Source organism: Silurus aristotelis, assembly GCF_946808225.1.
Source record: "Silurus aristotelis genome assembly, chromosome: 27".
In the NCBI taxonomy this organism is placed as follows: domain Eukaryota; kingdom Metazoa; phylum Chordata; class Actinopteri; order Siluriformes; family Siluridae; genus Silurus; species Silurus aristotelis.
This window is the reverse complement of record NC_139600.1, coordinates 4,921,451-4,943,099: the sequence shown is the minus strand read 5'-3', so window position 1 is coordinate 4,943,099 and position 21,649 is coordinate 4,921,451. Positions and strand designations below refer to the sequence as shown.

At 37.8% G+C, this 21,649-nt stretch overlaps 1 protein-coding gene across 1 annotated transcript in view; it reads left to right on the top strand.

The window, feature by feature from the left end:
* The first annotated feature begins 2,447 nt into the window (after positions 1-2,447).
* The window catches only part of lmbrd1 (LMBR1 domain containing 1), a 48,598-nt gene continuing 29,396 nt past the window's right edge, over positions 2,448-21,649 (top strand). The window contains exons 1-4 of the mRNA XM_083532399.1: positions 2,448-2,597; positions 3,918-4,094; positions 6,960-7,023; positions 20,036-20,133. Coding sequence (XP_083388525.1) covers positions 2,523-2,597; positions 3,918-4,094; positions 6,960-7,023; positions 20,036-20,133 — 414 coding nt within the window. The 5' untranslated portion in view covers positions 2,448-2,522. The remainder of the gene's footprint in view (positions 2,598-3,917; positions 4,095-6,959; positions 7,024-20,035; positions 20,134-21,649) is intronic.

Genomic DNA, 21,649 nt, shown 5'->3' with positions numbered 1-21,649 from the left:
AAAGGATGCAAATTTTTGAGTTGTCATAGGCTTCCAGAAGAGGATGCATTAATATTCACTAAGAACGTGCTAACCGATTTTTGGAAATGAGCTTGCAGGTAACATTAGCTGATTGTCAAGTCAAGTCAAGTCAAGTCAAGTTTATTTGTATAGCGCTTTTCACAACAGACATTGTCTCAAAGCAGCTTTACAGAAAACAACAGTGAAGGTGAATGGTGTGCGTTTGTCCCTGATGAGCAGCCGTGGCGACAGTGGCAAGGAAAAACTTCCTTAGATGATATGAGGAAGAAACCTTGAGAGGAACCAGACTCAAAGGGGAACCCATCCTCATATGGGTGACATCAAAAGTTTGGTCATAAATCTTTCAACAATACAGAACAATTTGTGATCATCATAGATCCAGCATCAGCTTCTCCATGCCAGGGCCTTTAAACACTCGGCATCTACTTCTCCATGATCATCCATAGGTCCATAAAACATCACAGTAGGTACTGCAGGGTTTCAAGGCTTGGGCCCATCTAGAAAATTTGGAGCGCTGAGCTAATGTAACCTACTTACCCCACATCCACCACCAAAAAAAAAGAGCCCAAAGACTTTCAATATGATGTTTTTAATCAAGGTCTATGGTATGCCAAGGTTAGCATAAAAGAGCTCAACTGGTCTGCACAGAGCGCTGACCTTAAGACCTCTTGAGATCAGTTGGAATGCTGAATACAGTCCAAGCATCTTTGCCTGGCATCAGTGACCAGCTTCATTAATGCTCTTGTGGCAGAATGGGCATGACTCCCTACAGCCACATGTTAATATATATAGCTGTAGGCCTTCCAAGAAGTGTGGAGATTGTTATTGCAGCAAATTCGAGCCAGTCATTGGAATGCGATGTTTAGCATGCACATACCTTGTGGAGCCGTCACAAAAGCGCATTATCTTTCTGCATGATCTCTATTTCGTTCATTGCAGTTGACCAACAAGTGTCTGGATTCCCCCCCAAACATTTATGGCATACATTTATTTTGATGAGTCTTTGCAAGATTGGGTGACTTATTTTTCAACAAGGCAATGCATTTCAGCATAAAACAAAAATTACACATTGTTTTCTGGTGTAAAGACTCTACAGATTGTACTGTTAATGACATCCAAGCCTAATCAATGCAAATAAAATAGTAAACTATTTTCTTATTTTCTGACTCTGTGAGCTGCACAAGCAATTTATTTATTTTTTTTACTAAAATTATGTTATTGTTAATATATAAAATTTTTGTTTTGATCATATAAAACACGCAAAAAACATATCAATTGAATTTATAATCAATTGAATATTATAGCTAAATATAGCCCAAATGTGTCCCATACAGGGCCCTCGAATAAACAAAATGGGCAACCTAACTGGGGCCCACAACCCTGACTAAGCTGGGGCCCACATTCAGCCCATCAAAGTGCCCACTCTGACCCCATGCCCATGTGATGCCCATATAACCCAGATAAAACCCATGTGGGGCCCAAATAGACATGTTGGCTGGGTGGCGACTGTGATGAAGGAAAAACTCTCTGAGATGGTATAAGGAAGAAACCTTAAGAGGAACCAGACTCAAGAGGAACCCGTGCTCATTTGGGTTGCACCGAATGTCCATTTATTAAAGATATGTTGTTTAGTACTATGTTGCGGGGGGCAGTGATGGTGATCAGAAGCAAACTGTAGTCCTGAGTCAGTGTAGCAGACTGATGACATTAACTACAGTCCAAATTCATCCTCAAAGCTCCCGTTCTTACTCCAAAATCTCCAGCATTTTTAAATGAATGCATCACATCATTTAAATTAATTCATTACACATTTATTATTATATCTTATATATATATATATATATATATATATATATATATATATATATATATATATATATGTATATATATATATATATATATATATATATATATATATATATATATATATATATATATATTTTATACAGTTTATTCGAGGGCCCTTTGATGGGCTGAATATATATATATATATATATATATATATATATATATATATATATATATATATATATATATATATATATATATATATATATATATATATATATTAGAGAGAGAAAGAGAGAGAGAGAGAGAAGTAAAATAATGTGTAGTAAAAAATAAATTAATAGCATCTGAGTAGACATACTGTATGAGAACAAAATGAAACAGCAGTAAAAATATAATGACAAAATAGTAAAAAAGACTTTATTTTTATAAAAAGACTTTATTATATACTTCATTAGAAGAATTGTGTATTGTGTAATAAATATGATCAGTAGATCAGCATATTACAGAGACAGAATTTATTCCTTGTTAGTAATAATACTCTGAGAAATACTGCAGCTTGACTATAATTTTTATGTTTTGGAGCAGTAAACCTGCGCGCACGCGCACACCGCCATCACGCTACTTCACACTTATTTACACTTTTCCTACTTCCGGGTTTGAGTGTTTGGATCAGTCACGTGATCAGGCGCTCGTCTGTTGCAGGAAGTGGAATGAAGATGGCGGTTTCTACGCGTCTGCTCACCGAATCCGTGTTAGGATGGTCTATTTTCACTCTTGTACTGTTGGTAAGAGAAGTTTTTATTTGGTTTAAATATTGTAGGAAGCATGTTCCTAGTGTATAAGTTGATCATGTGAGCAGGATACATGGTCCGCGTGTACAGGGCTGTATAGGGACACACTGGATGGTGGTGGTCTCAGATAACAAACAGACATGTGATTAAATAAATCTTGGTCATTAGTCGAGTAACTTTATAAAATAAATACAGCGAACATGCAAAGCAGTGCTACTAAGAGGGATCTTTACTAATGTCATTCTTTCTGAGATTTAAAGTAAAGGTTAGTAATAGTTTTAAATAAACTCTAAGTCTATTTATGTATACACACATATATCAATAAACACACACACACACACACACGCACACACACACATTATTTATATATATATATATATATATATATATATATATATATATATATATATATATATATATAAAATATAAAAACATAAATAATGCCATGATGAGAAATCAAAAACAGAGTTATAGAAATGTCTGTAATTTAAAAAAAGAAAGAAGGAAAATATTATATGTACTTAAGTATTCAGACCCTTTACTCAGCACTTGGTTAAAGCACCTTAATCAGCAATTACAGCTTTGAATCTTTTTGGTTATCGGCTGCTTTCAGTTTTCTCCACAGATCTTCAAGTCAGGGCTCTGCCTGGGCCACTCGAGGACATTGTCCCTAAGCCACTTCTGCAATTTCAGCACAGAAGCAATTTATTTTGTAGCCTTTCCCAGATCTGTGCCTTGCAACAATCCTGTCTGTGAGCTCTGCAGTTTCTTTGACCTCAGGGCTTAGTTTTACTCTGATACACAGTGTCAGGTGTGGGGTCTTCTATAGAGAGGTTTCTAAATCAAGTCCAATCAATAAACATTTTTCACAGGTAGACTCCTGTCAAGGTGTAGAAACATCTCAGGAAAACAATGAACAGAAATAGGAAGCACCTGAGCTCATTTTTAAATGCTGCTGTCTGAATACTTGAATACTTGATTTTAAAGAATTTACAGACATTTCTATGATTCTGTTTTGTCATTATTTTGTCATTGACTTGTTTTAATATTTTTCTTTGTGGTTATTTTAATTTCACAAGGGAAGCGCACCTGCAGAGCAAAGCAGATTTAGATATTTGTTTTTCGAAGGAAGTGGGAATTAATCTGAGCATGTCAGCAGGACATTTTATTAATAGCAATACAAGAGACCTTAAAAAATCGTATTGAGAATATGCATTACTGTTAATATTGAGAATATGTTAATAAGGATTTATTTTGCATTGCATGCATGCACTATTATATAGATTTTTTTAATATCTACATATATTTTACTAGGTTATCCTGGCTTTCTGTTGGATCTACATTCGAAACTACCAGAGTCGGCAGGAGAGTGAAGTCATCTCCACCATCACGGCCATATGCGCTCTGGCTATTGCGCTCATCACATCAGCTCTCCTCCCAGTGGATATTTTTCTAGTGTCATTCATGAAATATCAGAATGGCACATACAAGGTATGAACCGTATATTGGACATTTTTACAAATTGATCAAAATGAGCCATGAATTAAATTTTCTGTGAGTTAATGAATTGGGATGATGCATAAATTACAGCAATGTTTGATAAGTAGTGAGTTGGCGTTAAAAAGTTTCAAGACATTTACAAGAAAATACTTTATGTATTTAAGTTTGCATACCCTTACCTTCAAAATAGTCTCCTTGCACAGCAATACTGCTCTCCCAGCGTTCCTGCCACTTCTGGAATGTGTCCTGGAGTCTTCTTTTCAAAGCGTGTCATGAATCTCCTGCAATTCACGCCGCATTCTCGCAATGGTGTCAAAACGGCGACCTTTGAGCTGGATCTTCATGTTTGGGAAGAAGGGAAGTCCGCAGGAGGCAAATCTGGAGAGTAGGGTGGGCTGAGCTTATGTGGATTGTTCTCCGACGATCATCATGCACGAGTTGCTGAATGATTTAGTCTTCCTGACCTCTCGTTGTCTTCCAGCGATGGTCTTCTGCGTGCCACTTAAAACACCTCGATCGAAACGTTTGTTTTTTTAACTTCCTGTCCATGATAAAATCGCAGACGTGGTAACACACGTGTTCAGAATAGCACTAGTTATCGCCATTAGTCTCAACTTTTTACCACCTCGAATGAACCCTTATGAATATCTTTATCCTCGCAGTAGAAGTAAACATCTGACCTTTGATTGGGATTCCACAACATGCTGGAAAAGATCATTCAAGTTTTTATTTGTTTGGTGTAGAAATATAAGGTAACAGTTATCGCGTAATAGTTTTGGCTGTCTGTTCAAGTTAATTGAACAGGGTAAGGAGGCATTAGACAGAGAAGCCCGTAAGTGGTAAGATTAACACTTAAGCAGCTTTAAAGAGCTGCAGCTCAGGGGAGAGATGATGTTCTCAGATGAACTATAGTGCAGACACTCCACAGAGCTGGGATTTATGCAAGCATGGAGATGTAGAAGAAATGTGAAAATTCTTAGCTTTTTTTGACAGTTTAAGCCATAATAAGCTGTATTTGGAAGAAACTCAACATCACCATGAGGACACCATTCTAATGTCTCTTAAGTATAACATGGTGATGATGCCATGTCTGTAGATGCTTTTCATTAGTAAGGATTTGGAAACCTGAGAAAGATATTTGAGACACGACAGGATGTGTGGTTTTCAGCAGGACGATGAATCTATTACTGTTTTACACTTGGCCCCATCAAAACCCTAACCGTAATCTGACTGATAATCTGCAGAGAGACCTGAAAATGCTGTTTTTCAACTGTTTAAGCAGACAGAATGAGGAACTGCAGTCAGATCCAGATCCATAGAGACCTATTTCAGTAGAGTTTAGCTGTTAATTGCAGCCAAATGATTGTGTTCATCAGGGTCACTGCTCATTAATATTCAATTATCAAAGTTATTCTTACTAATAACTGAATCTAATTTCAGTGTTGATGGAAGCGGCCTGTTTGTATGTGAATGATTAGCTTGAAAATGGCAACAGTTATACTCAATAATGATTGCAGGCCTTTAGATCTCTCTATCTTTAAGACCAACATCCAAAAATCCCACAATTTATTTTACTGACAGTTCATAAACATGACAATACCATACGAGTTTATTAGAGGGACCGTGCATGTAGGACGTTTTGGGGACAAGGTGAGGGAGGCGAGATTGAGATGGTTTGGACATATGCAGAAGAGGGACATGGGGTATATCAGTAGGAGAATGCTGAAGATGGAGCCACCAGGAAGGAGGAAAAGAGGAAGACCAAGAAGGAGGTTTATGGATGTGGTGAGGGAAGACATGCGGGTAGTTGGTTTGATGTACAGATGTAGAGGACAGGGGGTATGGAGACAGATGATCCACTGTGGCGACCCCTAATGGGAGAAGCTGAAAGAAGAAGAAGACCATTATTTAGTATATAACTTTGCGTTTTCTGAGTTTGAGTCTAAAATTTTCTGTTCTTCGATTAGCGTTTTATACCACAGTGACAAGAATAGTTTTGTTGTTTAATTTCACCTCACTGTCAGAGGTTTTATACTGTGATCACGGGAAACAAATGATAATTACAAATATAAAGCATTGAGGCTAAAAATGTTTTGTGTCTGTTATTGCGAAAGCGGCCTCTAGAGGCGAATCACCGATGCCACATGCTGTCCGTGTATACACGAGACTGTACGCTGCACGGAGAGCGCTATATTATATTTATTATTTATAATTTATTAATATTATAATTATTAATTAATATATCATATTTATTAAATTTTCATGTTTCAGTTGTTTTTATTTTTGACTTTTGTAATAAAGTTCAGTACTATTTTACATGAATGTTATGTTTTTTTTTTTGTTTTTTTTTATCCATTTTAAAAACTACCAGTTGATTAATCAGTTATCGGCAAGTACGATCCATTCTAGCTATCGGGATACACTATCAGCCAACCTCTACTCTTAACTCGACTATTAAAATGACTTGAGAAACTTTGGCAGACAACAGAGTAACGTCTGAGCTACTTAAAGAAAAGTAACTCAGACGTTACTCTGTTGTCTGCCAAAGTTTCTCAAGTCATTTTACCAGTCGAGTTCATCATTTCCAGCCGGATGCATTGTTCAGGCAGATTCTGTACTCATGGTTTGAATAGTCGATAGTCTGCTCATATTAAATTCTAGTTTTATGTTCTGTCATGAAATTCAGAACCGGTAAGTACCTGAGAGAAATGTGAATGTGTTCGCTTGGTGATTGACATAAAAACAAAGCCGAGCTATATTGCACCACCTAGTGAATAAACTGTGACACTTCTTCACCTGGCTACGTGCACACCTGATTCTTAATGAACTCATTCTTTTCTGGTTGATCAATTTCAGGACTGGGCAACAAATAATGAAACCAGGAGGCAAATTGAAGACACAGTCTTATATGGATATTACAGTAAGTAGGTTTTACCAACACACACTCTTAACTAATGCAATTAGAACTGAAATTTAGTAATCGTCCATTAAATTATTATGTTTTTTTTTTTACATTTTGAATTAAATTCCACGATTTAATTCTGTCATTTGAGCCATTTGAACTCTGGTTTTTCATGATTTATGAATCTGTGCACCTGCTTTAATGGTACATTCCTAAAAGAGCATGAATTGCAAACTGAAGTGAGATGAAATAATGACATTTGGCACAAATATTTACAATACAAAAACTTTGATAAGAATAAAACTTTAGAGCATTTTATTTACGCTACCAGGCACCAGAATCAGGAGATTTGACCTGGTATTGTCAGATACTCTAAAAAATATAATGATTATAGGTGTGCTGTGTCTAAAAATAATGGATGGGGTGGAAGTTTACGTACCGAGCTGCAAACTGTGCACCAAATAATACAGAAAACTGAATCCGATACAATAAGTGGTGTCTTGATCCAATGCAGCAAAAATATTTACTGACTGATTATTTCTTTCGTTTTCCTTTTCTTAGATGATTAAAACCGTTGTCGAAGTGCAATGTATAATAATATCAACTTAATAATGGCATAATGTTCCTCTGATCCATTCAGACGCTGATCATTGGCGGCATGTAACAAAACAACGGCTGTGCATTTTAATGTAACTGAGGGTAATATAGTGAAGTAGTTCAGTTGTCTGGTCAGGAATTCTCAGGTTATGGCTGTTGAAATAAAAAAATGACACTTTTTTTTTATCTTTGCAACAGAATTAACACCTTTCCGATGTGTTGTTTCTTAACTAGTCCAATCTTCTGTTAAAAATCCCTGCCGATCCTGCTAGTGTGAATTTAGGAGGCGTGTCTGAAGCGCATTCAGCTGCTTACGCTGTGAAAAAAACCCCTGTGACCTGTCAAAGCTTGGACTTGCACTGTAAAACCTCTGAAGGTGGAGGTTGTGCCTCCGTGGATTGCACGTGTTTATCCAGGATATTGGACAGATGCTCGATCCTCAAACTGTTCCTACACAATCTTTCCAGTGTTGCAGGGAGGGGTCTCATGCTGGACGATGCCACTGCCATTAGAGTTTGCTGTTGCCATGAAGGGGTGTAACTTGGTTTGTAAATGTTTAGGTAGGTGTACAAAAGTAACATCCACGTGAATGCCAGGATGCTGGGATGGTTTTCCAGCAGAACCTCTCAGCGGCTATACAGCTCCATACTCAGCAAGCTGTGATGCACCGTGTGTTCTGACACCTTTCTACCAGCGCCAGCATGAACCAATTTGCGCTTCAGTAGCTTCTGTGTGCGCTCACCACGTATCTGTGAGCCTGTGACTGGTCCCGGATCACTGGTTGTCCTTTCTTGGACCACTTTTAGTGGGTAGTAAGCAATGAATTGAGGACTTGAGGATTTAGTGATGCAGTGACCCAGTCATCACAATTTACCATATTGTATTGCTTTTCACACCCATTTTCCCTGAATTCAACCTGTCAACTTCAAGAATCGACTCATCACTCGATGTGGAATATATCATCCCGCCCTTGACAGATGTGATGATAATAAGATTATCAGAGACAAGGTTTAAATATCTTTTACACCAATTTGTACTGATGAGTCGTCAGCTATATGGAAATTTTAATTGAAATCATTTCATTCAGTAAATTTGAAGGAATACATTTATTATATTTATTAGATAGTTTGAAACACGGCCTAATACAGTAACAACTCTCCAAAATGTTGGCAAAACTGTGGCTATAATGAAGCAAATCATTAGCATATGTTCTGGGAATGTGTACATATTCAGGAGAAAGAACTAGAGGAGGCTTTTGAGAATATTTGTAGAACAGATTTGCAGATTTTGGCTGCGTATGTCCAGATGTATATCAGTAGATAATAAACACCTGATGGTTGTGCTTTTGGCAGTCAGTAAGAAAGCAATCACATGTAAATAAATAAGAAAAGAGAAATCATCTTTTAATAACTGGATACATATCACCATAGAGATTTTGATGGAAAAGATGACTATTTTTGTTCATTTAAAGAAGGATGTGTTTGTGGGAAAATGGAGGAAATGGGTTGAAGGTTATGTGAATATAAATCTACTCTGTTTAATATCTATGTACTTAATGAAAGTCATTGAGGTTATTTTGGATGGAATTGAATCAGGACACATCTTCATTTACAGTGCAACCCCCCAGTTAGGTTCTGCGGCCCCTCGGGGAGAAAAGAAAAAACAACTAGAGGCTTTTGACTCTACTTTTGATGTTCCTTTTTCAAGGGGAATTGTTCATGTACTGTACTGTAAACTCAACAGAAATTGTGAATTACTTTTCATAAAAGTTTTAATAAAAACTATCAAGGTCGCGAGTATCAAGGTTCCAATGAAACTCTTTATATTAAATCAGATGCGCTCCCACTGAATCGGGCCGCACCACATCATAAATATGGATGAGGGTCCTCTGACGTTTGATCTGCCGCTCACTCGGACTGTCTACAGGAAATGCGAATCATTCGTCACGCTGAAAACAAGCGGGCATGAAAACACACTTCACCTGTGTTCTGAGCTGCACGGCATCGGGAGAAAAGCTTCATCGATGCTGATTTTTAAACGCACGACGATGCCAAAAGATAAACTCTCGAGAGAAATAGTTGTGAAAGGAAGGAGGAAGACAGTGAACAAAGACTTTCTTGGTAGGCTGCTGTTTAGATACAAGCCGTTGTAGCGTGTTGAGTCTGGGTGAAGGGAGAGCTCGCTAACTCCAGTTACAGAAATCATATAAGCACAGACAGGTTTCCAAAACTCATGCTTTTTTATTTTTCTTGGCAACAGCGTTACGGGTTAGTCAAAGAAACTTAGAAATGAGCATCAGAAAATAATGACATATTCCTCGGTCTTGCACACATGCAGTAATACCGGAAAAATGTGGCGGCAGCCTATTCCCAAAATGCCGCTCTGCTCTTAAAGGAGCCACAACATATTTCACCCGTTACACCGTGTAACAGACACTGTCTTTCGTTAAAGCCTGTGTAAAGTTCATTAGTTTCAGTGTAGACACCTGTGGCTTATAGACATGTGCAGCTTATTAATGTTTACAATAAACATCTTTGTCAAATTCAGTGGGTGCGGCTTATACAGTGAGGAAAATAAGTATTTGAACACCCTGCTATTTTGCAAGTTCTCCCATTTAAAAATCATGGAGGGGTCTGAAATTGTCATTGTAGGTGCATGTCCACTGTGAGAGACATAATCTAAAAAAAAAAAATCCAGAAATCAAAATGTATGATTTTTTAACTATTCGACCCATCTTCAATGCTCTAACTGAGGGAAGGAGGTTGTTCCCCAAAATCTCGCAATACATGGCCCTGGTCATCCTCTCCTTAATACAGTGCAGTCGCCCTGTCCCATGTGCAGAAAAACACCCCCAAAGCATGATGCTACCACCCCCATGCTTCACAGTAGGGATGGTGTTCTTGGGATGGTACTCATCATTCTTTTTCCTCCAAACACGTTTAGTGGAATTATGACCCAAAAGTTCTATTTTGGTCTCATCTGACCACATGACTTTCTCTCATGACTCCTCTGGATCATCCAAATGGTCATTGGCAAACTTAAGACGTGCCCCAGTCCGAGGGAGATTGACAGTCATGTTTAGCTTCTTCCATTTTCTAATGATTGTTGAACAGTGGACCTTTTTTCACCAAGCTGCTTGGCAATTTCCCCGTAGCCCTTTCCAGCCTTGTGGAGGTGTACAATTTTGTCTCTGGTGTCTTTGGACAGCTCTTTGGTCTTGGCCATGTTGGTAGTTGGATTCTTACTGATTGTATGGGGTGGACAGGTGTCTTTATGCAGCTAACGACCTCAAACAGGTGCATCTAATTTAGGATAATAAATATAGTGGAGGTGGACATTTTAAAGGCAGACTAACAGGTCTTCGAGGGTCAGAATTCTAGCTGATAGACAGGTGTTCAAATACTTATTTGCAGCTGTATCATACAAATAAATAGTTTAAAAATCATATATTGTGATTTCTGGATTTATTTTTTTAGATTATGTCTCTCACAGGGGACATGCACCTACATGTTTAAATAATTATTTTCCTCACTGTATATGGGTGCGCTTAATAGGCTGGAAATTACGGTAGTTATTTATAACCCCCCTCCCCCCTTTTATGCTAAAAAAAAAAAGTTAGTTTGCAACAAATTTATAGTATAATTTGTACTTGAAATCAGTTGTGGACAGTTACAAAGTAAATTTGTTACTGTACTTAAGTATCTTTTCAACTTCAACTTCAACTTCAACTACATGGTTTGTGTATTTCGTCCAACACTGGTTATAACACATGGGTCATTGTACGTCATTATATGCAATTTGAAATATGCTATATGATCGTTCTTCAATGAATGCTTAAACTAAAAAAAAAATTACACGTTATATCAGTGGTATTTGATAATAAATAATATTAACACTATTGGTATACTTGGTGCTAAGGTAATAAATGGGTGTCTGTTTAATTTAATACAGAATGTTGATCAAAATGTGTGTGTTACTGCCCAGTCTGTTGTTTGTGGATTATCTGATATGTGTATTTTGTTTTCATTTTCATTTCCATTTATGGCATTTGGCAGAAGCTCTCCAGAGTGACTTCCAAGTGAGCTGTTAAAGTATAAGGGCCATGCTTAAGGCCACCAGCAGAGGGCAGCTTGGTGGTGCTGGGGTTAAAACTTAAAATCCAGAGAGCAGTGCCTTCACCACTGATCTACCACCTCCCCCCATGGGTCGTGAATAGTGAATTAGCTACCGTTGTCTGATTAGTTTGCTGTCACCAATTTGTGTGAAGATTCAATTCTTCTTATGGTTGAAGTGTGATGATGTAACTGAGGTGATCGAATATATTTGCATTTTAAAGCAAATCCATGCAAATAGCTCCTTCTCCCGCCTGTAGGTGGAGATCATGCTACATTCATGCAGCTCCAGCTCCAAGTAACTCGGACGCTTTCATGGGGATTTATTCAAAATGTGAGATCTGATAGATATTGATGTTCATGTTCAACGCTGTGAACACAGCTGTTGGGATTATTATATTACAGGATTGCTTTTTAGTGTATTGAGCATTTTTGTCTATTAGTCCTAATTTTTTTAAAATAATAATCCTAATCAGAATATGACTTCACTTGCTGATGTGTAACGCAGTTGAATGTGTTATTAGTTTTGTGCCTTTGAAATGTTAAGGGCTGCACATTTAGTGTATTATATACTATAGGATGAGAAATGTTCTGGTTTACAGATGAAAGAAACGATGGCACACAAAACCCCCCCATTTTCTCTGTCACTCTTCTCTGGCTCTGTTCGGAGCAAAATAGAAGACTCAGATGTAGAGCCACTCTCACCTGGTGTTTTCATGCGTCTCTAACACATATTTAATGGCCACTTCTCAAGGATCAGAATGTTCAAATTTGCTAAAAGAAACCTGATGTCACTTTAAATCCAGATAAAAAAAAAAATAGATAAAAACCCAAAATCTTTCCATGTACCGTAATTTCCAGACTATTAAACGCACCCAAATATAAGCCGCACCCACTGAATTTCACAAATATTTTTATTTTGAACATAACCTGTCTATAAGCCGCACGTGTCTACACTGAAACCAATTAACTTTACACAGGCTTTAATGAAAGACAGTGTCTGTTACATGACTTGTATCTAAACAGCAGCCTACCAAGAAAGTCATTGTTCACTGTCTTCCTCCTTCCTTTCACAACTATTTCTCTCGGGAGTTTATCTTTTAGCATCGGCGTGCGTTTAAAAATCACCATCGGTGAAGCTTTTCTCCCGATGCCGTGCAGCTCAGAACACAGGTGAAGTGTGTGTTTTCATGCCCGGTTGTTTTCAGCGTGACGAATGATTCACATTTCCTGTAGACAGTTCGAGTGAGCGGCAGGTCAAACGTCAGAGGAACCTCATCTATATTTATGATGTGGTGCGGCCCGATTCAGTGGGAGCGCATCTGATTTAATATAAAGAGTCTCATTGGTTCACCTGAACTCATTCAGCAATTTCATTGGTCTAATGTTATGGGGCTCAGTTTTTTGGCTTGAAGTTTGTGAAACCAGGAAAAACCCAGGAAAAATCCATGAATTAGCCGCTTCATTGTTTAAGCCGCGGGGTTCAAAATGTGGGAAAAATGTAGCGGCTTATAGTCCGGAAAATACGATAATTGCAAAGTGCTTCCTCATGTATTGTCATAATAAACTGAGGGAGATTAAACCTATATTTATAGAACTTGTGCTTCTAATCAGACAAATGAATGTAGAGAAATGTGGGGAAAAATAGAAATATAATGGTGCACACATTAGTTTAGTCAATGCTGTGGTGAGGGTTTTGACCTGCACTCAAAATGAATGAAACTGTCCCCAATGCACAGGACTATAAACTCAAATATATTATAAGATTCAATTCAGTTTAAGTTTATTTCTATTGCGCGTTTCCCAATAGACATTGTTTCAAAGCAGCTTTACAGAATGTAAGAATTCTAGAACAACTTTCACTTATATTTAAATTGATGTGTTACTCAATGAAAAAGTCTTATAGGGAAGAAACCTTAAGGGGAACCAGACTAAAAGGGGAACCCATCCTCATTTGGGTATAATCACACCAAGAGTATGATTAAATCATTAACGCATTACAAACACTGGAGAGTAAAAAATATCAGGAGTATTGGAGTGCGTGAGTATGACAAAGGTCCTTTAGAGTTGTGGAACCAGAAGGTTTTGAGAAACTAAATATCAAATTAGCTTAACCTCTGAAAATGCACTTAACCCAATTCCAACTTGTATTTATCACTAGATCACCAGTTCATTAGTTAGTATTAGGTCTGGGTGGGACCTCTGTCTCTCTCGCTCTTTGTCTTCTTTCTCCTTTTGATTTTCTCTCTTCAAAAGGCCATTGGCATGAGTGGAAGCTTGCACAGATATTTATAAGGTGACAGTAAGCGTCCAATAATTCTTGGCGATCAGACCTCTAATCACTTGAAAGCCTTGCAGTTTGTAGTATTTTGCTTCTGTCTAAACTCTACTGCATTTCCCAGCAGTAGATCATAAAAGCTTAGAGCAACAAGGTAAAAAAAAAACATCGTAACCCCGTAAATAAATCATCGGCTTTCAGTGCCCATTCTTATACCATTCTTATTCCTTTTTGCAGATTGCTGATAGGGGAGGATGCAGTTACCTTGATAAGGCATAAACGCATTGTCAGCATAAAGGCATTTTTGCCTCTCTTCCTCTGTGCCTACCTGAAATGGTGGTGCTGGCAACCAGAGGTCAAAATCCCAGTATGTTTATAATGGAATAGCCAGAATAGAATAGCCTTTATTTGTCACATATACATTACAGCACAGTGAAATGTTGTGCTTCGCATATCCCAGCTTGCTTGGAAGCTGGGGTCAGAGCGCAGGGTCGGCCATGATACAGCGCCCCTGGAGCACACAGAGGGTTAAGGGCCTTGCTCAAGGGCCCAAGAGTGGCAGCTTGGCAATACCGGGGCTTGAACCCCCGACCTTCCAATCAGTAATCCAGCGCCTTAACCACTGGAGCCACCACTCCCCCCAGTGAACTGAAATTGAACTTTATTTTACAGGCCATGTAAACTATACTGAAGGTTCTAGTTGCATGTTTTTGGGATTGTCTCACTATTGGCTACTACTTCTGTTGATTGCTGTTTGTATGTATTGCGACCCCGATTCCAAAAACATTGGGACACTGGGTAGCATGTAAATGAAAAACAGAATCTCAAAAACCCATATTTTATTCACAATAAACCATAGAAAACATTTTAAATGTTTAAACATTATGTTATGTTTTGATGGCTGCAACACGGCTTCAAAAAGTTAGGACCGGCCTACAAACATCTGGAAAATGAACCTGTTAATAAAAATATACAGTTGGAGAAACATTTTGCAGCTATTTAGGTTAATTACATTCCATAATATCATCAAAACTTTTGAAGAATCTGTGGAAATCTCTTTTCACAAGGGACAAGGATGAAAATGAATATTGGATGCCAGTGATCTTTGACTCCTCAGACAAAAAATACTTATTATAATCCAGTATTATTCTTGCTGACAAATTAAAAATGAAGGACTTTTTCATTTTTGTAGCTGCATTTCTTATCAAATGGCTGAGCAAAGAATCGTGTTATGTCCGAGTTCAAGATTCGATGTTTGGATTTGTCGCAAACATACTGTAGTTATATAAAGAATACAACTTGCATTGAAATCGGTTACTCTGAAAGTTGTGCATTGAATAAAAGGAACTGTAAATGTTAAATAAAAATGAATTAAATGAGAAACTATATTATACAGTGATTAAGTAGAATAGAATGGCCTTTATTTGTCACATATACATTACAGCACAGTGAAATTATCTTTGCATATCCCAGCTTGCTCGGAAGTTGGGGTCAAAGCGCAGGATCTGCTGTGATATGGTGCCTTCTGGAGCACAGAGGGTTAAGGGCCTTCTTCATGGCCCAATAGTGGCAGCTCGGCAATACCGATGCTTGAACAGTAATCCAGCACCTCAACCACTGAGCTACACAGTGCAATTATTTTTACATTTGTAAAGGGAAGGTAGAAATTGTAAGGAATGGAATGAAGTGTGACTAACAAAACCAAAATCAGTAACAGTATCCATATAAGCTGCTGTGTGCAAATGCAGAATGACATGAGTATGATTTGTAAAAGAAAACTGAGCATAGCGAGCTTGGGAAAAGGAGCTCGTCTCAGATTTGGCCATCAGACAGTGGCGGACCTTGTTTATCTTAACATCCCTGTTTCTGCATCCACTGGTGTTATATATCCTGCAGAGAGGGTTGAGGGGACCCTGAGATGCGCTCTGAAGGACTTTACAGTCCTGTTCGGAGCGACTGCTGTACCATACTGAGATGAGTCAGAATGCTGTCTCTAGCCCCAGTACAGACGTTTTTTAGGATTTCTGGTTCAAGTTGGGCAGGTTTGTAATGGAAATGTATCTTAATGTATATTTGATATTTGATCAAATATCTGATAGCTAAACCTAGTGTTTAAAATTAAAAAATGAATGTTAAGGATCCATTCAAAATATTTTGAAATAAAACATAAAAATCACTTTTTAACCAGGTCGTCTGCAAATTCACGAATGTGTCAAGCTGTTTTCTGAGCTCCTTTAGGCTTTGTACATTCAGTTCTTCTTCTGTATAAAACCTACAAACACTGAAGTCTGTCTATTTTTGGACAGTGAAACAATTTCCAGATTGTTAGCTCTGTGTGTCACCAAAATCGCATTAAAATGAAACGATTGAATAATTGCAAACCTTTCGGCTTTAATTCAAAGAGCTGAATAAAAGAAATATCATGATATAAACAAATGTAATTTGAATGTGAATATAATCATAAATGCCAATAATTTTTTATATTTGTGTGTCTCCATACTGCCCGATTGTCCGTCCTGACCTTTTCACCACTGTCTGGGGTCAAAATGTACACAGAATGAGAGAAACTCCACTTTCGAATCATGAACAGCAGCTACGCTAATTCCTCTCCACTGCTTCTCTTTCTCTCCCCATCCCGAGGCATCCTGAGGTTTGGCCAGCTCCAGTCACGTCCCACCTCGTGAAGATTATGGACCTATGGATGATCATGGAGAAGTAGATGCCGAGTGTTTAAAGGCCCTGGCATGGAGAAGCTGATGCTGGATCTATGATGATCACAAATTGTTCTGTATTGTTGAAAGATTTATGACCAAACTCTTGATGTCACCCATATGAGGATGGGTTCCCCTTTGAGTCTGGTTCCTCTCAAGGTTTCTTCCTCATATCATCTAAGGGAGTTTTTCCTTGCCACTGTCGCCACGGCTTGCTCATCAGGGACAAACGCACACCATTCACCTTCACTGTTGTTTTCTGTAAAGCTGCTTTGAGACAATGTCTGTTGTGAAAAGCGCTATACAAATAAACTTGACTTGACTTTCGAATGTCTTTGCCTAATCCTGTAGCTCTGCTTTCCTGTGACTGACTGTGCAACAATTGTAGCACATCTGTGAATGAGCAGCTTGTTAAGTTTGGGTGCTTGGTTTCTAAAAATACTTCTTCTTGCAGCTTCAGTTATTCTTCTGCTTCCTTTTCTTCTTCTACTTCTTGTTTTTCTTCCTTTTTTAAGCCAGAGAGCCAAAACTCTAAACACTTGACCTCAAGCTTTTAAGCTCCATAATGAATTGGGTAAAATAAAGAACATATTTAGAGATATTCATCCACTACCATTGTAAAGATTAATTCCGAGTTAATTTAGTCTTGCTGTCAGCTTGAACTACCGTATTTTCTGGACTATAAGCCGCTACTTTTTTCCCACGCTTTGAACCCCGCGGCTTAAACAACAAAGCGGCTAATGTATAGATTTTTCCTGGGAAAAGCTTCACCAATGGTGAATTTTAAACGCACGACGATGCCAAAAGATAAACTCTTAAGAGAAATAGTTGTGAAAGGAAGGAGGAAGACAGTGAATAATGACTTTCTTGGTCGGCTACTGTTCAGATACAAGCCATTGTAACGCGTTGAGTGTGTGTCATGGGAGAGCTCACTACCTCCAGTTGCAACAGAAATCATATAAGCACAGACAGAAAACTCGCCCTTTTTTATTTTTCTTGGCAACAGCGTTACGGGTTAGTCAAAGAAACTTAGAAATGAGCATCAGAAAATTAATAAGGACATATTCCTCGGTCTTGCACACATGCAGTAATAGCGGAAAAATGCGGCGGCAGCCTATTCCCAAAATGCCGCTCTGCTCTTAAAGGAGCCACAACATATTTCACCCGTTACACTGTGTAACCGACACTGTCTTTCATTAAAGCCTGTGTAAAGTTCATTAGTTTTAATGTAGACACCTGTGGCTTATAAACAGGTGAAGCTTTTTTATGTTCAAAATTAAAATCTTTGTAAAATTCAGTGGGTGCGGTTTATATAAGGGTGCGCTTAATAGTCCGGAAATTACGGTAGTCTGTCCATTCTTCTCTCAACTCCGCAGTATGGCATTTCTGTCCACACATCTGGTTTTAATTTTTTATACCCCTAAACAGCCATAATTTTTCATTTGTGTAAATTCTTTAGATGTTTTGTGTGTGAAGATTATAGTAAATATAACCCATTTGGCACCAACAACCGTGCTGCTGTCATACTCACAGAGGTCACTTTCTTTTTCCTCATTCTGATCTTTGATCATTAGAACTGAAGCTCTTGCCTTGCAGCTAATGGTATGAGTGGCAGCTTGGTGATAGTGGGGCTCGAACCCCCAACCTTCCCATCAGTAACAAAGAGTCTAAATCACGGAGTTACTGTGTTGCGTTTTGCTGGGTAACTGCTGAAAGCTCAGGTGTTTGTAAAAAGCAGCTCTTGGTATTTAGTCAATGGATGGCAATTGAATGGAAATTAAACGGTGGGCCGCACCTACTGGATATTAAAATAACACTTTAAGCAACAAATGAAATAGCATGTAGAATACAAGTTCCTTTATTTTATTTGGTTTTGATTTTCAAACTGTGCTTCTGAATTTGTGTAGCCGGGCTTCTCTTGGTAATTGACATCTTTCCTTTTTATTGAGCTATTTATTGACTTACATTTTTTTTCCAGCATCTGCACATAAGATTTATTTGATTAAATTAACTGCTGTTATTCAATATACCAGCCCATTAGAGGATCCACTTTCCTGTTAGTTAATTTCATACAGTAAAAAGATTCATGTAGAGCTTTTACAGAATTCATGACAAAACCGTAGTAATTTATAACCTAGAGTTTTTTTTTTTAAAGCTTTTTTTCTTTTATATATTGAAAGTGAAATTTGATTAGTTCAGTGGTTAATGCTTTTGATGATGGATGGATGGATGGATGGATAATTGGATGGATAGATGGATGGATAGATAATTGGATGGATAATTGGATGGATGGATGGATGGATAATTGGATGGATGGATGGATAATTGGATGGATGGATGGATGGATAATTGGATGGATGGATGGATGGATGGACGGATAATTGTATGTATGGATGGATGGATAAATGGATGGATGGATAATTAGTGGGATGGATGGATGGATGGATAATTGGATAGATGGATGGATGGATAATTGGATAGATGGATGGATGGATAATTGGATGGATGGATGGATGGATAATTGGATGGATGGATGGATGGATGGATAAATAATTGGATGGATGGATAATTGGATGGATGGATGGATGGATGGATGTCATTGCATAGTACAGGTACACAGCAACAAAATGCAGTCTACCAGAAGTGCAAATTGACAAATGCAGATAAATATGCAATTATATGTTCAGCATGCAAATGTACAGAGAAAATAAATATAAAGGCTCTGACAGTGAAAATGTGCATGCGCTATTGAGAAAGTACAACAAATAAGTATAAAGGCTCTGTGCAGTGGAAAAACGTGTGGGAGCGGGTGTATACACAGTGAATATACAGATATATAGATATGAGGATAATCTGGGATATACAATTAATTATATACAGGATAATTGAAGAGATTGATTGAATAATAATTTCACTCTGATTGGAGGAGCAAAAAGCAGACATTCTCTCACCGGAATGTTACATTGGATAAAGGTTTTGTATGTGAATGAATCCTTTGGAAATATGATTTGATAAAATATATAATGTTAGTAGAAAATAAATGCCTTTGGAGTGGGTGTTTCTACCTCTGCAGGGAATCTCATGTCAAAGACAAGTTTTACAATCAGCCCTTTTTTTTTAGCGTGCAAATAAATACAGCATTTTAATTCGGCAAATGATTGAGTTTAACACCTTACATATGCACGTCTGTATAAATACTGCAGTCTTTGTGAACCTTCCAGGCTAATCGCTTTAGGTCCAGGATGACCGCTGGTGTTCGGATTTTGTGCCTATTTTTGTTCTGACTATGGATGAGTGACTTGGAATTAATTAATTAATTTATTTTTTTACAGCTCTGTACTCCATCATCCTCTTCTGTGTCTTCTTCTGGATTCCCTTTGTTTACTTCTACTATGAAGAGAAAAATGATGACGACGCCAACAAGTGCTCGGTGGGATTACGATATTAAACAAAAGAAAAGTTTTTTTTTGCTGTGGTATTTTATTAAAGAAAAATGTACATGATCCTCTATCAGAACACTAGTAAATGACAGAACGACAGAAAACCAGAACGTTTTATTTTCTCCTTTATGACAAATGAAAATCCAAAATAAATCAGTGTTAATTTGCATGTATATACTGTTCCTATTTATGCAGTTTTTCTAAAGCTAGTGCTCAGAACCCACACGTAGAACTGAGTATCGAGTAAAGATCCTTTAAAATGTATGAACATTACGTAATGTTTAGTGCCAGACAGCAAACCTTTAATTCTTCTAGAAAGGGATTTATTATTGGTCAGGCTTCAGTTCTGCATATCTTGTGCTTTGTCACCATGAGTTTGTAATGTATGATTTAATTCTGAACTGGTCTCACTGGGTCTATCAAATAAACATTAAGTGGCCTAATGGAATGATGTTAGTATGGACAAAGCCTTTTTTAATTTATTTATTTTAATTAAATTTAAAAAATTTTGTGGCAGGTTTGCCAAAAATGGGGTGGAGTGGTAGCTCAGTGGTTAAGGTGTTGGGTTACTGATCAGAAGGGACATGCGGTATATTGGTAGGAGAATGCTGAGGATGGAGCCACCAGGAAGGAGGAAAAAAGGAAGGCCAAGGAGGAGGTTTATGGATGTGGTGAGGAAAGACATGCAGGTAGTTGGGTTGAAAGAGGCAGATGTAGAGAACAGGGGGGGTTATGGAGACTGATGATCTGCTGTGGCGCCCCCTAATGGGAGAAGCCGAAAGAAGAAGTAGAAGAAGTAGAAGAAGGTTTGCCAATAATGGATCTAGTTATAACACAACAGTTTGAACTTTTAAAGTATTTTTACACACCATTACCTGTGCATTTTTTAAGTTACCTTACATTTAAGCAAATTTTAACCAGAGTCAAGGCAGGCTGCACTATATCCTCCATCTAATATTTCTACTTTTGAGTTCTGACCTCAACTGTATTGAACACCATTGGAATGAATGTGAACCCTGACCAAACTGAACCCATGGCCTCCACACCACACCTATATCACTACCTGACTTTACTAACACCCTTGTGGCTGAATAAAAAATTTAGTTAAACCTAGTCCAAAATCTGGTAATATCAGGTTGAAAGTTGTGCAGATGCTGATATTCTGCTCACGATTGTTGTAAACTAGTGATTATTTGGGATACTGTAGACACTGCCAGCTCAGACGGATCTCTGTCATCAGCATAGTGTAAAAGAACTGTCGCTCACACAATAACATTTTTTTGTTATTGCTTTTCACAACATTATGTGTAAACTCGCTTGTGTTCACCTAACCATTGCTTAACTGTACTCTGTAGCCAGTTTAACCCTGGCAAGGAGGTGCTAGCACTCACCCAGCTTAGCTTTTTAAAATATGTTCATGTTCAGGTATGTTCAGTTAAATTTAGAAATTAATGTAATAATTTTCAGCCTGTTTTTTTTTTATTAAAAGAAATTTTTTTTTTTTTG